Below are 15,213 nucleotides of genomic sequence, written 5' to 3'. Positions count from 1 at the left end.
ATCATAACCTAGAAAATAAGAAAGTCTAGAAATCAGATAAAAATATAAAATATATACTCACCCTTTCAAACTTCCCTTAAACTCCCCTAGTATTGAGGTTAATAGGATCCATGATACACCCAAGAGAATGACTTGAAATGAACTTTTGCTACACATATCATAAACTCATATATCCAATTGAGGTTGTTCGGTAAGATTGAGATGACATAGCCAACTTTAAATATAAATGCTTCAGACAAGAGGAATGCATCATATATATGGTCAGGTGTGAGAAAGTTCCAATACTTAACTTTTCCATCAATATTTGAAAGACCATCTAAAAAGCTTAAGAGAATGAAATTTGCAACTAGGTACAAGGGCTTTTATATCTTTCAACACTAACGGTTGAACTAGCATCATATGTCCATGTTCATGTCGTTTTTTGTGAAAGATTCAATAATCTATTGTAGGAGCTAATAAAGACACTCACAATGCCTCATTTTGTTATTGGAGAAACATAATAGACTTACAAAAGAGCTAAGTGAATGAAAAAATCAATGAATAATATACCATTGTGTGTTGTTAATGAGAGTTCTTCCAACTCCTCATCATAAGCATCTCATTGAGCTGTAATGAACTTACTACCAACAATCATTGCTGCAAAAAATATGTATTAACATTTGAATTTATTTATATATAATATATGTTTATAAAATATTTTCTTAGTAATTGGGTATAACTAAATTGTTAATAATTATTTTTAGTCAATATTCTCTTACTTTGTTTTATAAAATCTTAATATAAATTTATCCCAGTAAAAACATAATTTACATACAACATCAAATTAATATTAAAAATTCCATTTTTACTTTTTCATGGGTTGGGTGTTGTTCTAAATATGTTCATATTTCCAAATAATACTTTGTATCTAATATTTTATTAATAAATACTTATTCTTAGTTATATATTCATATTATCAAGTTCACAAGAGCAAAAATATTTATATAAAATCACCCATTTATTTTCACCCAACATTTGCTTGGCAATACTAGTAGTATGTAGTTCTTTTATTCTTTATGAGCTCCTTGGAAAGTTAGAAAGTTTGTATAAGAATAGCTCAAAAGAAAGTCATTGCTACTTGTACTTAGGCCCTTAATATCTCATGTTAGCATACACAATAACAATTTAAAACATCAGGAAGATTACAAAGAGAGGGAGGAATAAACAATGAGTAATTTTTTGCCATGTGTTAGATTTCTAGTGCTTTATTTTTTGGCATTTCTGGACTGAATAATGTGGCCATGGCAATTGGTTTACAAGAAAATATGAAAGCATTTATTTAGGGTAATCTTTCATTACTTATAAATGAATTAGAAAAAATTTAAGAGCATAATAAATTAAGAAATATTTAAAATATAATTTAATATATTCTTACACCTCTATGAATATAGCATATTTCTATGGTATGAGAAAATTCTAAAGCAAGTAAATTTTTGTGAATTTAGTATAACGTGTGTAAACATATATGATGAATCAAATGAGTGCAGTATGAATACCTGCATCTGCACTTTAAAAAAACCTTGATCCAGCTGAACTATCACCCTTTTGACGTGCTCCTCATACTCAGGCATCGTCAGTGTGGCCTTCACGTGAAGCCTACAAAGGTAGTTCAGTCTCTAGAAACGAATGTGAAGGCTGAAAATCCGGATTCCGGGTTTGATCCTAGCAAGTAACGAGAATTATATTTTACAAAACTGTAAGATAGTGTTTCCTCTGGGCTATCCACAGAGTCAAATCCTTTTGAATCCAGGCAAAGTAGCTTGCCGAACCTGGACAGTGATCGTTGGCTTCTTTAGTTGCTTTCAAACTGAGCGCTTCCTTTTCGATCGCTTACTTTTGTTGGGAGAGCCTCCATTGCTAGCTGCTCCGTTCCCACTGCTAGCATACAATTCCTCCAACGAGCCCTGTGGGATCCATCGGTGACTAACAGGAACAAAAGAAAGTACGCACCTTCGTGACCTCGCTATCATCGCTGTCTTCGTCTGAAGAAGACTCGTCCCCGTCGCTAGTCTCTGGATCGGCTTTGCGACTTTCCTCCCCGTCTTTTCTCTCAGACGACATTGGCGCCTTAGTTGATTCTGCGGCCAATCTTGTTTTCTCTGCTCTCTCGGCTTTTCGTTTCGACTCTGCTGCCTTTAGTTGCCTGAACCTGGATTTACAAGCTGCTGTCTAAAAGTGAAATCAAAACAGACGAGTACCTTTCACCCCGTCGGCTTTCTCTTGTTCCTCCTGCTTCTCTTGCTGGTGCTGGTGCTACAGTCGCTGCGGGTGGAGATGGAGTAGACCGCTTGGCCTGACCAGCCGAGATTATGTCACCACCGCCACTAGCAACGACAGGCTTAGCCCCACCGAGCTTTCGCAGCCACACTTGTTGGCCAGTGCTGAGGATATTGTTTGTTAGCCTGCAGGAAAATGAGTAAGTAGAGAGTTCACCACACGGTTCTCTACTTAACCAGTATAGACTGAGTCCGGAGGGAACAGAAAGAGCAAAATAGCCGATCATGAGAGGAAGGAACTTCAAAATTAGCTGTGTATTCTTTTGGCTTGGATCAGTCTGCAAAAACAACCCTCGTACGCGTTACGAAGTACAGCGAGAAGTAGTATTTCAGTACCTGCGGCGGTTGCATAATCTGCATAGAAGCGTATTGTGATCCAATCAGAAGAACAGGCAGTACTAAGTACGCGATTGTGTCCCCCCATCCCAGGGGAGGATGCCCATCCTAAACAAAAAACGAGTTTGAAAACCAGCTGATTGCTACAAAATTATACCGACCACAAAAGGAAACAGCCAGGAGATACCACTACCGCTTTGACGTGCAGCTATTGTTGTCGGACCTGCCAGAGAAGGTATCCAAAAAAACCCTTCACTCAAGAGGCCCTGAAGAAAATGTAAACAAACAGAGAAAATTACAACCGGAAACTGACCTCATTTGCAACATTTGACAATGCCCTGTACAAGCCAATCCAGACAGGTAAAGTCGCCAAGGTCGGCAAACATCCTGCAAGAACAAAAACGAAGAAAGAAAGAAAAACATCAAGCTCGTGAATTACACTCACTAGAACTTACCAGCAAGAGGATTAACTCCAGCTTGCTTGTAGAGACGAGCTGTCTCCATTTGAATCCTTTCCTGGCCAAACGCAAAGACTCTTTCCTGAGCTAAGAGAGAGAGAGAGAGAAAAAAAAGCAGTCACTGAGTACCTGATCTCCAGCATAACGTTGCTGGATGGCTTTCAATTTTGGCTGCAAGTTTTGCATAGATATCGTGGACTCTGCCTGGAAATTCGCAACGCCTTAGTATCTAGCCAGCAACAATCTCTAAGTTTTACCTGTGACTTCGTCAATGGGAACGTCAAAACTTTCACCAAGACTGTGAGTAGAATGATCGCAAACCCGTAGGCATACGGCACTTTGAGCGTTGTAAGACCGTCCTTCAACACCTAAGAGAAAAAACACAAAGGAGTATGATCGATCGAAGCATAGAATTCGCTCGATAGTATATTCTAACCTTGAGCACCGCTTCCATGACAGTAGTCACGCCAGAGAACCAATCGCTCTGCTGGGCCTGTTGGACGGTCTCACTCGTGCTATCCGTTACAACATCCGTGGCGACAGCGGCATCCGCCACAGTGTAGAGAAATCCCTCGACTCTAGCGAGCGCATTCTGGACTGACTCCGGCGCTTGCGCTAGCAAATCCAATGCCGACTCCAAATCCTCCGGCTGACCTAGGTGCGCACTGACCAGAAATCGCAGCTCCCGCCGGCTCCTCGATCGCCGCAACTTGTAATACACGCTCTTTCGATCCAATTCAGCTCCAAAGAAGGAATTCCTGTGCGAGCAGCAAGAATGCGAGCTCCTTCTGGCAGCGCCGTGGGGAAGAAGCGAATGCGCGGCGCTGGTGGAGGAGACTAGCGTGGCCATTTCCGAAAATCCCGCACTAGGGTTTCATTGCTCTATCCACGTCCCCCACTCGCTGGCACAAACCCTACACTTGTAGATATTCTGGATATTTTTGCGGGGCAGAGGACTCGAACCCAGGTCCACGACGATTTGGGCCACGGGCCAAAACTCACATGCGTACGGTGGTCGAGATGAGGAGTGTGTGGCGAGGCCTGACCACCTTATCGCCAACGCGGTCTCATGGTTTACATTTGCTCGCGGGTAAATTCCATTCAAATGTGATACCAATTTTTATAAGCATTGTGTGGAGAGTTTTCTCCTTTGGCCCGAGAGGACAATGGCCTCTGCTATAGCTTCTTCCCAATTCCTTGCTGCTGGGAAGGTACGGTATTGTTTTCCCAGAACTTTAGAACAATTGAGCGGAAATTCTTCTCTAATTTTTGTATTGTCCGTGCGAAAAGATGGAGCTGGCAGAGTTTTCTGGACTTAAGGCCTCGTCCTCAATGCCATTTGCGGCTCGGAATGACGCGACGCTCTTCGACACCGTGAGGCAACAAGTTTCCATTGTCAAGGTATTGTCTCGTACGGCTATGATCGTGGGAAGAACAAGTTCTTTATTAAACTTTCATGCTTTTGATAGTCTGGTGGAGCAATCAAAGGTGAAACCACCGCAAAGCTCAAAGTTGCCATCAATGGTTTTGGGCGGATTGGTCGCAACTTTCTCCGTTGCTGGCACGGCCGAAAGGATTCCCCCTTGGATGTGATCGCCGTCAACGACAGTGGAGGTGTCAAAAACGTAAGAGAAATCTTAGTGCTGATCGTGTGACTGAAATGTATGATCCACCAGGCTTCACACCTTCTCAAGTACGATTCCATGCTTGGAACTTTCAAGGCCAACGTCAAAGTTGTGGACGACAAGACCATCAGCGTGGATGGCAAGAACATCACAGTTGTCTCCAGCCGAGATCCTTTGAAACTTCCTTGGGCTGACATGGGAATCGACATTGTTATTGAGGTACCTATAGCGATCTCGCATGAAAAACTTGGTCACAAACTTTTGCGATTGATCACTTTCAAGGGAACTGGAGTTTTTGTCGATGGACCCGGTGCTGGAAAGCACATCCAGGCCGGAGCAAAGAAAGTGATTATAACTGCTCCGGCAAAAGGAACCGACATTCCAACTTACGTCGTGGGCGTTAACGAGGCTGACTACGATCACGAGGTGGCGAACATCGTAAGGTTAGAATCTTCGCTGCTTCTTTGGGGAGGACAATCGATCTTTGTTTTGCAGTAACGCTTCGTGCACGACGAATTGCCTGGCTCCATTCGTTAAAGTCATGGACGAGGAATTCGGTACATTAAGACTAAACTTCATCCAAAACTTTAACTTGATGGCCAACTGTGACCAGGAATTGTTAAGGGGACCATGACAACAACACATTCTTACACAGGAGATCAGGTTAATGATTTCCAAGAAAACGAGAAAGATCTCACCAAGTTCTTGTATTTGTAGAGGCTGCTGGATGCCTCCCACAGGGATTTGCGGCGAGCCCGCGCGGCAGCGCTAAACATCGTCCCGACGAGCACAGGCGCCGCCAAGGCGGTGTCACTGGTTCTTCCGCAGCTCAAGGGCAAGCTCAATGGCATTGCCCTGCGAGTGCCCACTCCAAACGTCTCGGTTGTTGACCTGGTGGTCAACGTTGACAAGAAGGGCATGACGGCCGAGGACGTCAACGCTGCCTTCCGGAAGGCCGCCGACGGCCCCCTCAAGGGCATCCTGGCCGTCTGTGACATCCCGCTGGTCTCCGTTGACTTCCGCTGCTCCGATGTGTCATCGACCGTTGACGCGTCGCTGACCATGGTCATGGGCGACGACATGGTCAAGGTGGTCGCTTGGTATGACAACGAGTGGGGATACAGGTGAGCAACCATTTCTTTTTTCTCCAGGTTTTGACTAGCGGTTAATCCTTGTTTTGAAAAGTCAACGGGTGGTTGACTTGGCGCACCTTGTAGCTGACAAGTGGCCCGGTGGAGCTGCGGCTCCTTCCGGTGATCCTTTGGACGAGTTTTGCAAGACAAACCCGGACACCGATGAATGCAGAGTCTACGATGCATGAGAGGAAATCTCGGAATGAATTCAATTGAAAGTCTCTACTCTTGTAAGCCTGAAAGAGTTTGGAGCGAGCTGGAGGAGCTTAGAGAGTATGAATGGAGCTCGGAGAGTATGAAGCGTGGAGCTTGGAGTGTGGAGGCGTAGAGCTTAAAGATTGCTGCTTTACGAAGAGATCTACGAATATTCGCATTTTCTGTCGAACTTAATGAGCTTAGGGTTTAAAGTTGCTAAAAAGAAGGGGCGATGGCGCCCAGCTGGTTTCCTATGCTCCCTCGCGACATTGTGGATCAAGTCGACTATCTTCTCCAGAACTCTGTGCTGCCCATACAGGTGAGCGATCGATCAAAGGTTTTTGTTTTGATTTTCTTTGGAGCGTCTAGGTCGATGGCTTCCGGAAGAGCCATGAGTCGCACAGTTTTTTCGATCGCTTCTCTGTGCTCATTCCTTGCTTCCTTGAGCCGGTTCGATGTGAGTAGCCTTCTTTTTTTATCCCGAGCGTGCTTCTCCTAAAGATTTTTGGTTGTCCAGGGGAAGTGATTTTCAGCTGTCAGCATCCATACTGGCCACCGGATGTGATTTTTGCTGCCCACGACTCGGATTTTCAGCCACTTGCCACGAACTCTTCGATTTCCTCCATTTTGAAAGGCTGGGACTCGAAAGATCCTTCCACACTTCTCAGGTTCCTCGTTGAATTGCGGTAAGATCTCTTTTTTTCTCTGATTGTTTAAAAGAGACTTCGCTACGATTTCCATCTTCTAGGAACGAGTATCTTCAGTATCAACGCAAGCGAGTGGAAGAGCTCAAGGATTCTCGTCTCCATTTCGAGGTTAACACACTCGAGAGCATTGAGGTAGTCTTTTATCTTTCTCCTCTTCTTCTTCTTTTGATTCCATGTTTGCGTGTTTCTCTTTTCTTACTTGGACAGGATCTTGAAATGGGACTCGTCACAGATGGAGACAATGTGAGTGAAAAGTCTGCCTTGTTCCTTGTTCTTCTGGATGATAATTGTTCGCAGTTTAACAGGCGCGAGTCATCTTTTCCATTCCACTCCACGAAGTGGATCTTTCGAAGCTAGCAAGGCAGAGTCGCCTTTTGCTACAGCCGCCTAATACCGGAGTAGTGCTGCAAGTAAGCCTTTCCTCGACTTCCTTTTGCTGGCTCATTCGAAAATTTGCTGGCTCTGGATGAAGGTGTGCTATCCAGTGCAGCGGGAGTTTACTTTTTTGTCAGCTGTTCCTCTGATTAAACTCCACGCTCCAAACGTTCTCAGGGAGGTTTTCAAGGTGGAGGATGTTAGGCTCCCCGCTTGGACGGACAGCATGTAAGCGTTTCTTTCTTTTCCTTGCGTATGTATTGTATCTTAGCTAAAGCTTGTGTTTGATCATTTAGGTGCTTAGCCGAGTACATTCCCAAGTTGCTAGAGTTGCTACAGTCACAAGTAAGCAGAATCTCGGCGGCTGTGGCTGATTTGGTTAAGTGTGCTGTGTAGATAGTCGATGCTTGCGCGTCTCTGACGCTCCGGAGAAATTTCATAGAAGCATTGGTTCCGGTCTTTGGAAGGCCTCTTGAAGCTGAAACGGTTAGATGGAGTTGCTTGATTCATACAAAGAGAAGAAGTTACACGAAGTTTTGCAGGATTTTGGCAGAAAGGTTTCCATGATAGCCTCGGCTGGCGTTTTCACCTTCTTGGTAAGCAAATAAAAGTTTATTCCCTGTTTCGGGCACTGAGACTTTGTTGATGCTTTCTTCTTGAAGATCCACATCTCTCTACCGTTGCAGTTTCCAAAAGTCCAGCCCACCTTGCTGTTGCAAAGCTCACAGGTATCTGTGTGTTGTGATGATATCGTTAAGCTAAAGCTTCGTTTCTCAGCACTTCGACTCGCAAGGACGGCCAATCTCTCGAGCATACGAGGATTACCCTTGGAGTCCCCGCTGGGATCCAAGTGAAATGGTGTCCCGGATATGGTGCGTAGTGTCTCATCCATTCTCTTATACCCTTTCACGCGCTCAATTTTCTTGTCCAGTGACTTCATCACTGAGGAGAATGCTTCTTTCAAGCAGTACTGCAACGAAAGCTTGCAATACCACTAGCCAGGGTCGCCTCCTCTAATGACATAGGAAAAGGTTTGCTGCCAAGTTTAGTCCTTAATTCTTTTAGTGAGATCTCGAAACCCATGCACGGGCTATGCTACAGTCTTGGATCTCTCGCATTGCATGAACGTCCAGGCAGCGATTATGGATTGCGAGACGAAGAATTTGTCCCTGCCCAATCCGGATGCGGGGTACTGCTCGCGATTCCACCAGGTTTCAAGAATTGCGGCTATTGATTGGGTCATGTCCGGAGGGAATACAACCCTCTTCTTTACATCTTTGATTTCTTTGCCTCTTTCTTCTTTGTTTCTTCCACTTTTCTCTACTTCTCTCTGGGTTGAGTGCTATTGTTTAGCAGGAGCAAGTTCTCCTTGGTAGGGGCTGTAAAATTTAAGGGTTCTTTTATCCGGTTTAATGACTGCATTCCTAGCAGAAGAGGAGCTGAACATACCTAGGGCAGGCTAGAGTCATTCTTCATATGACGAACACAGGAGTGACATAAGGCGGGCATGCATGGACTTGGGCAGGTTATCATTTTGAATCTTCTCGTTCGTTTAAATGATTGAGGATTGCAACAGGCTGGTTGTGAAGTTGACAAAAATGCAATAGCTACCCCATCATTCTACCGCTGCCATGTAGATCAGTTGGACCCATAAATTTAATTTGGAAGAATAAACGCTTTAAGCTTGTGAAGCTAATAATGGGTCCAGGCTTTCAATATTGTTTTGGAGTGGTCGAGCTAGCAAATATATCACTAGCATGTAGTCGTATTCAGGCTCACACATTCTAACTACATTGCCTCTTCTCTCTCTAATCTCTCCTTGTCTCCATCCTCTCTTGCGCATCTAAAGAGTGAATATCTAGTTCCTAAGTCACTTTAATTATGACAGCACTAGGTGAGAAAGCTCTTCCCATTGGCAACTTTCAGCTAAGGCTGTGGATGAATATTTAGTGAAAGTAGATAGGATGGGAGAGAGCTTCTACTCCTAGCAACAAAACCAATAGTGGCAACAACCCAGGAGCAAACCTATCATGCCTCTTCTTCATGGCAGCCCATCCTAGATTTTATGCAAGTATAGTGCCTAATGGGTCTCTACTATGCCCACAGTGGCAACAACAGTAGCAGGAGCACCAAGGGCACCCAAGCATCGTCTCTCCTTATACCTTGTGATGTATGCCTGAGGCTAAGCATCTTAGATCATGTTTCCAAGATGTGGCATGGTGATTTGGATGATGCAACATCATCTACAACTACTTCTAGCCAAGAATTGTCACTGCCACATTTTCCTATAGGGAGATGGCAACAAGGCAGAGTGTCATACTCACCCTGAGCTACAATACCGTCAATTCACTCTTTTTCATTTGTCATGGGACCATGTCTTGTAGCTTTTGCGAGTTTTTTTTGCCATTGGGACAGTGTTTGCTAGATGGGGATTTTGTTCTTGAAGCAAATGCCATATGTGGCAATTGTTAATAGTGCTTTGATCTAGGAGAGATCTTCACTGGAGAATACTCTAGTCTTGAAGAAATAGCAGTTTTGAGCTATATTGGCTCTTAAGTGGGGCATGCCACTCTCTAGACACTACAAAGCATATATGCCACAAGCTGGTTAATCTCCCAATTATGTGTGATGCCTTTGTAGGGGAAATGTTGTGGACTGTGATTTCTTAAGCCCCTTGCTGGGAGCTTTCCTAGACCATTGGGAGACCTCTCTACATTGACTTGTTACAAAAAACATTTGTCAAAGGAAGGGATAATAAAAGATAGTTCTTTGATACTCTCTTTGCTTGTGTGGGCATAATGATGCCCAACATGCTCCTAGAGCTACTTGAAAGCATCTCTACCACTAACTTCAGCCTTTAGATATAAGGAAATGTCACTAATATTTCCCAAAATGGCAATGTACACAAACAAGCCAATTTATGCATCCAAGTTTTTACATGTCACTTTCCACGTGAAAACCACCAAAGCCTTAAAGGATAAGAGGCAAACAACTCTAAGCTTTTGTATCTAGACTTTAGTGGGCTACTTATCTATTTGGAGGCCATTAAAGGCTCTTGACTTGGAAGAAATGAGTAAAACCTAGTCAATTTCTCTATAGCACCATTATTTGCCTTGGGATGCAAATAGATGAGTTATATCTTCCAAGCTCTCTTTAGCACCAAATAAGTCTCACTAACTCCCACACTATAGTTATAATAAAGCTAAAATCCTATGAGCAACTCACGATTATAAGTGTTATGACTTGGCACAAAATGATAAAGATAAAGAAGTCTAGTTTCATCTAGATAACATTACACCTTCTCACCACCCACAACCACCACTACCATTATGAGCCCTTAGGGTACTCTACACTAAATCCATGTTATAATATATCCTTTAGTTGACAAATTGATTATGTGGTCAAAGTTAAGGCTTAACAATTCTTCCCCTTCAACAATATTCTTATCCCAAAGATGAGTTGCACCAGTTATCACCTTTTTTAGGGAATTCTGTTTAAGTTTTTAATCTATTATTCAAAGTCATATACATTAAGGTGTCATTAGGCTCTTCACTCTAAGATAGTACACTTTTCAAATAATTGACATAAAATATCAAATGAATTTTTATTCCAGCTAACAATTGCATTTGATAAGCTACTTTATAACAAGTTATATAAACCAGCATAATTGTGAGAAAATTTGTCACTTTTCTCATTCTGTAAAAGCACTAAAGTGTTCTACCACTCATTTGACATAAAAATCACTTGCATTAAAAAAACGTCTCATACATTATATTCTCTAAATTGATGATGTTCATTAGCAACATTCTCCACTATGTTCTAGACTATTTACAAATTCCATATATGCACCACTATAATCTCATTAAGGTTTGTAGCAAGATCAATCATTTCTAAATCAAACTTATCCAAATTATCATTAATCAAATGCAATTCTAACTCTAATGCTGTTTTGGGATACCTTCTAAACATGGTAAAGTAATGATTGTCACCGTGTTGGTTATTGTTATAATTGAATTACGTAGAAGATATAAATTTTATTATCTCTACTTTTAGCTAATGCTACAGTATATCATATCTCCATCATTTGATTTACACACTTGATTTACCTATCTATTTAAGGATGATTTCACTTGAGAGTTTTAAGTCATTTGCATAACTTTTATGAAGTTCTTCTAAAATCCACTAGTGAACTTTGAATTCTAATCATTACTAATGTCCTCTAGCAAACTAAAATCAAAGAAAACCTTCTTTAAGTAAATTATAATTAAATAAAGTTTTTCTAAAATCCACTAATGAACTTTGAGTCTCAATCATTAATGATATCCTTTGGCAAACAAAATAAAAAAAACATTCTCTAAGTAGACCATAACCAAGTTTGAGGCAGTGAAATCTTTTAAAGAGGTAACAACTACATATACTTCATTAATTCACTATAGCCCACATTTACTCAATACCTTTGTATTCATGGTAAATAAGTGATAAAGTATGTAGAGATACTACACTAATAACTTTGAAGAATAAGCAAAGGTTGCAAAAGCTCTTTTAACTTCTTCTGTGATACTTTTACTTGTTGATAAAGCTTATATAATTTGCAATATTTGAGGATACTCCTCTAATAAATATTATTTTTTATTTATGTCTTCTTCCCTCTAAAATAATCAGCCTCTGAATAATCATGATAGTAGAATAAAACTTGATTAATTAACACATCTATATGGCTATTATAGTAAAGAATCCCATCCACTAATGCTTCTATCTAAGCTTGCAATGAAACCATATTAACATCTTGAGTTTGAGCAACTTCAATTGACTACCCAAACTCACTTATCACTTTACTCAAATGATGATAAAATTATATTTTTAATTTTGATATATAAGAAGTATATGATAAAGCATTTGCCATCATATTCATTTTTTCCAAATGATACTTGATAGGAAACTCTCCAAACTCTATGAGTTTGACTATATAATAAGTTTGCCTAGTGTTTAACTCCTTTTATATGAATAAATACACAAAATATTTATAATTCATCAATATCATAGACACTACACAATAAAGATAGTGCCTTTATATTTGAAAAACATGATGTTTGCTTAATCACTTTTCTTTTGTTACAATTGAAAGTAACTCTTCCTCATATATGAAATATCACTGTTCCACAAAATGTAAAGTCTAACTTTTATATATAATAGGTTGCCCCTTTTGCATGAAAACTTCCCCCAATGTATAACCATTCACATCACAAATTACTTTATAAGGTTTAAATAGATTAGTAAGTTGAAGTATTAGAGCTTTGCTCAACAAGAAAATCTCCACAAACTCATATAGATAATGCCTAAACACTTCCATCATCAACCAAACAAATATAGCTAATATATTCATCAATCTAAATGGCATAATTGTGAACTTAAAATGTTTGAAACTCATGTTGAATATTATTTTAGAGATAGATATTATCCATTGTAATCTAATGATGTCCACTCCTTATATCAATATTGATAAACACTTGGGTTTCACCAAACTTGTCTAGGATATCATCTATATGTAATATTAACATTTTATCTTTCACCATTTTCTTTTTCAAAACACAATAGTTAATACATATTTGCATTAAGTCATCCTTCTTATTTACAAATAAGACTGATGTGCCAAAAAAAAAACTTACTTAGTTGAATAAATCCAAACTTAAGTAATTCCTTGATTTATTATTTAACATTTTACTCTTCCACATAGCTTAATTGAAATGGATACTAATAGATTTACATTGTCTCTGACTCTAGTGTAATCTCACACTCATAATAAAGGCAATGTATAAGGAAATTCAAATGGAAAAATATTAGCCAACTATAAGTCATAATACTGCCTCTCCCCCACATGTGTATTGGTTTCTGAAGTCATAAATAAATATCAGATAACTCAAAAGTATAAACCCATTTTAAAAATGTAATGAAAGAGCATAATACCTGAAAGTTAAACTCCCTCTCTAAACCATATATCCTTAACACCACTAGATAGGCTTTCTTCAACTAGGAATAAAATCCATGCAATGAATGATCATGAGATAAAAAGTCTTCACAATTATGGTTTTTCTAACTAGTGCTTTTAACCCCTTTACACAAATATCAAATATTGTACAAAGTAGCTATAACTTTTATGAAATGCTTTATATTACTAAAATGTGCTCCTTAATAAATTTTCAAAACAAAATTATTATCATAAAATTTGCATTGGACTACCACAGAATATACTCTCAAGTATTAAAGCTGATGCACAAGTGTCTTCAATTTGTTTTGTTCCACACACAGTTGAGTTGACAAATAGTGACTAAAATCGTTTTCTTCCAACTAGAACAATCTTCCTCCTCATGATATAATATTTTTCTTAATATTTAAATTACCATCAATAAAAAATTGACCATTCTTCTTGCTATGTTATTTGTTCTTTAGCTTTGGACAATTAGCTTTATAGTATCTAAGCTCGCTAGAATGATAATAACCTTGTTTATAATTCTTCATAAAAAATTTGCTTCTTCAACCCTGAAATAGCCACCATAGATTCGTGATGTTTATTCCCATTTTTGTGCCCATAACAATTCTCAACTGAATGACTACTCAAAGGCTTGTAAGACTTGTGCTTATCATTATTAAGTTAATAAGCCATACTCCTCTAAACTCTTTATAAATTGGGAATAACACAAAGTATTGCTTCATGTTCTCACTATGAACACCATCAACGAAGTAAAATTGGTTTTAATTTAGATCTTTTATTAAAACATGGCTAATCAAGAAAATAATTTTTTCAATGTATTCTTTAAATGTCATTTTCCCTTGCTAAAAATATTGAAGTTTTATGCAAGTTAGTAAAATATAAATGAAAAGCAAATCTCAAACTCAAACTCAATTATAATGGTGGTTTATTATTTGCAACTTTGAAACTTTTCAGGCTAATTCCTACATCATGCAAAACCATTGAAATAACCATTTAAGCCTTTATATTTGGAGTTCCTCTAAACCAAACCAAAGTTTTATTTGGAACACCACCACTTCTAGCCTTGAGTGTTTCAATACACCTACACATCGTAATAATCATGCGATGCAGTAACACCTAAGAGCTACCAAGATGACAATTGTTAAATCAAACAAAAAAAGTTCCTTTCTAGGTTGTTCATTTACTATTTCTTTCAAGCCTTCAGTCCAAACCCTAAATCACAAAAACAAACTTGTGTTTGTACAGAAATGTGCGTATACTATACTGTGCCTTCTAGGAAAATTTGCTCGAAAAGACTCTTAACCTTGAACTTTCCACCTACTCATAAGCATTTTGGTCAATTTATAATCTAATGAAGAAGTGTGGAATGATTTTAGCTGGCATATGCTAGGAATTCCAGTCTTGGGGAATGGTTTTTTTTTTTTTTGCTGTTTCTTTCAGCAATCTTCTTTGAGTTTGTGGCTGCTTGATTTGCACTTTTGGTTGCGACAACATGGCATGGAAGACCTTTTATAATGAGATACTTTCTATTCAATGACGCGTCTCCAGGTGACTTGAATTTGTATACAACCCAGAAATGATTGCTATAATTTGCAGACAATTGGGAAATGATGTCCAGTCCCATTCACTGAATTTGCATTCAATCCAGAAATGATCACTGGACATATTGAATTTGCGCACAATCAGGAGAATTTTTCTTGTGGGCACATAAGTCCGAGTGCTTTACAGTACAGAAGAGAAGTTCATCACGGAAAGGAAGTCAGGCTATTAAATGGCGCAGAATTGAAGGCATTTGAGCCGTGTACCAGGAGAGCAAGGAGAAGCAAGATGGCTAGGAAAATCATCAATGCATCTGATATTCCATCCAACGCCATGCAGGATGAGAACATCTTCAAGCTGTGCAATCCATTTGTTCAAGTGAAGGAAGGTAAAATGACAAAATTTGAAGATGGAAAGCTTACAAAGTTCGACAAACAAGTCTCCAGTTACCTGCTGGAGGAAGTCATTCTGAAGATGCAAAAGTTTGGAGAATGCTACGCACGCAGTCTAACATGACCGTTTCCATACAGCCAGTAGCTGG

General features: G+C 39.7%; 3 protein-coding genes across 4 annotated transcripts; 2 read left to right on the top strand and 1 right to left on the bottom strand.

Annotated features, from left to right (window-relative positions):
- Nucleotides 1-1,668: 1,668 nt before the first annotated feature.
- LOC9661466 (inner membrane protein PPF-1, chloroplastic) lies at nt 1,669-4,016 on the bottom strand. The gene is made up of 11 exons (XM_002982407.2): nt 3,546-4,016; nt 3,367-3,477; nt 3,239-3,313; nt 3,107-3,167; nt 2,965-3,038; nt 2,813-2,917; nt 2,652-2,759; nt 2,493-2,593; nt 2,238-2,441; nt 1,990-2,188; nt 1,669-1,943 (listed from the first exon to the last, which is right to left on the bottom strand). The coding sequence occupies exons 1-11, from the start codon at nt 3,957-3,959 to the stop codon at nt 1,842-1,844; spliced, it is 1,554 nt and encodes a 517-aa protein (XP_002982453.2). The 5' UTR covers nt 3,960-4,016; the 3' UTR covers nt 1,669-1,841.
- Nucleotides 4,017-4,180: 164 nt separating this feature from the next.
- Nucleotides 4,181-6,243, top strand: LOC9661465 (glyceraldehyde-3-phosphate dehydrogenase B, chloroplastic). The gene is made up of 9 exons (XM_002982562.2): nt 4,181-4,320; nt 4,400-4,510; nt 4,579-4,734; nt 4,786-4,953; nt 5,017-5,177; nt 5,230-5,291; nt 5,348-5,397; nt 5,452-5,858; nt 5,920-6,243. The coding sequence occupies exons 1-9, from the start codon at nt 4,276-4,278 to the stop codon at nt 6,053-6,055; spliced, it is 1,296 nt and encodes a 431-aa protein (XP_002982608.1). The 5' UTR covers nt 4,181-4,275; the 3' UTR covers nt 6,056-6,243.
- Nucleotides 6,244-6,264: 21 nt separating this feature from the next.
- LOC9661464 (BRISC and BRCA1-A complex member 2) lies at nt 6,265-8,557 on the top strand. 2 transcript variants are annotated; one of them, XM_002982561.2, is made up of 14 exons: nt 6,265-6,381; nt 6,432-6,519; nt 6,580-6,748; nt 6,811-6,901; nt 6,977-7,012; nt 7,075-7,179; nt 7,242-7,372; nt 7,441-7,489; nt 7,541-7,630; nt 7,687-7,740; nt 7,807-7,872; nt 7,922-8,016; nt 8,076-8,175; nt 8,246-8,557. In XM_002982561.2, exons 1-13 carry the CDS (start codon nt 6,295-6,297, stop codon nt 8,140-8,142), a joined length of 1,128 nt encoding a protein of 375 aa, XP_002982607.1. In that variant the 5' UTR covers nt 6,265-6,294; the 3' UTR covers nt 8,143-8,175; nt 8,246-8,557. The 2 variants fall into 2 exon arrangements, with proteins under 2 accessions (XP_002982607.1, XP_024543430.1); XM_024687662.1 differs by lacking the exon at nt 8,246-8,557 and having other exon boundaries at nt 8,076-8,244.
- Nucleotides 8,558-15,213: the final 6,656 nt, after the last annotated feature.

The sequence above is a fragment of the Selaginella moellendorffii genome, unplaced genomic scaffold, assembly GCF_000143415.4.
Source record: "Selaginella moellendorffii unplaced genomic scaffold, v1.0 SELMOscaffold_54, whole genome shotgun sequence".
Lineage (NCBI taxonomy): Eukaryota > Viridiplantae > Streptophyta > Lycopodiopsida > Selaginellales > Selaginellaceae > Selaginella > Selaginella moellendorffii.
The sequence above is the reverse complement of the archived record's forward strand: the minus strand, read 5'-3'. Positions and strand labels throughout refer to the sequence as shown.

Coding starts and splice junctions, on each gene's coding strand:
- LOC9661466 (XM_002982407.2), bottom strand. CDS start 3,959: ATGGCCACGCTAGTCTCCTCCACCAGCGCCGCGCATTCGCTTCTTCCC. Junction 3,478..3,545: donor TCATGGAAGCGGTGCTCAAG/GTTAGAATATAC, acceptor TTTTTCTCTTAG/GTGTTGAAGGACGGTCTTAC. Junction 3,314..3,366: donor TCCCATTGACGAAGTCACAG/GTAAAACTTAGA, acceptor GCGAATTTCCAG/GCAGAGTCCACGATATCTAT.
- LOC9661465 (XM_002982562.2), top strand. CDS start 4,276: ATGGCCTCTGCTATAGCTTCTTCCCAATTCCTTGCTGCTGGGAAG. Junction 4,321..4,399: donor AATTCCTTGCTGCTGGGAAG/GTACGGTATTGT, acceptor CCGTGCGAAAAG/ATGGAGCTGGCAGAGTTTTC. Junction 5,859..5,919: donor GACAACGAGTGGGGATACAG/GTGAGCAACCAT, acceptor TGTTTTGAAAAG/TCAACGGGTGGTTGACTTGG.
- LOC9661464 (XM_002982561.2), top strand. CDS start 6,295: ATGGCGCCCAGCTGGTTTCCTATGCTCCCTCGCGACATTGTGGATCAA. Junction 6,382..6,431: donor ACTCTGTGCTGCCCATACAG/GTGAGCGATCGA, acceptor TGGAGCGTCTAG/GTCGATGGCTTCCGGAAGAG. Junction 7,873..7,921: donor TGCTGTTGCAAAGCTCACAG/GTATCTGTGTGT, acceptor TTCGTTTCTCAG/CACTTCGACTCGCAAGGACG.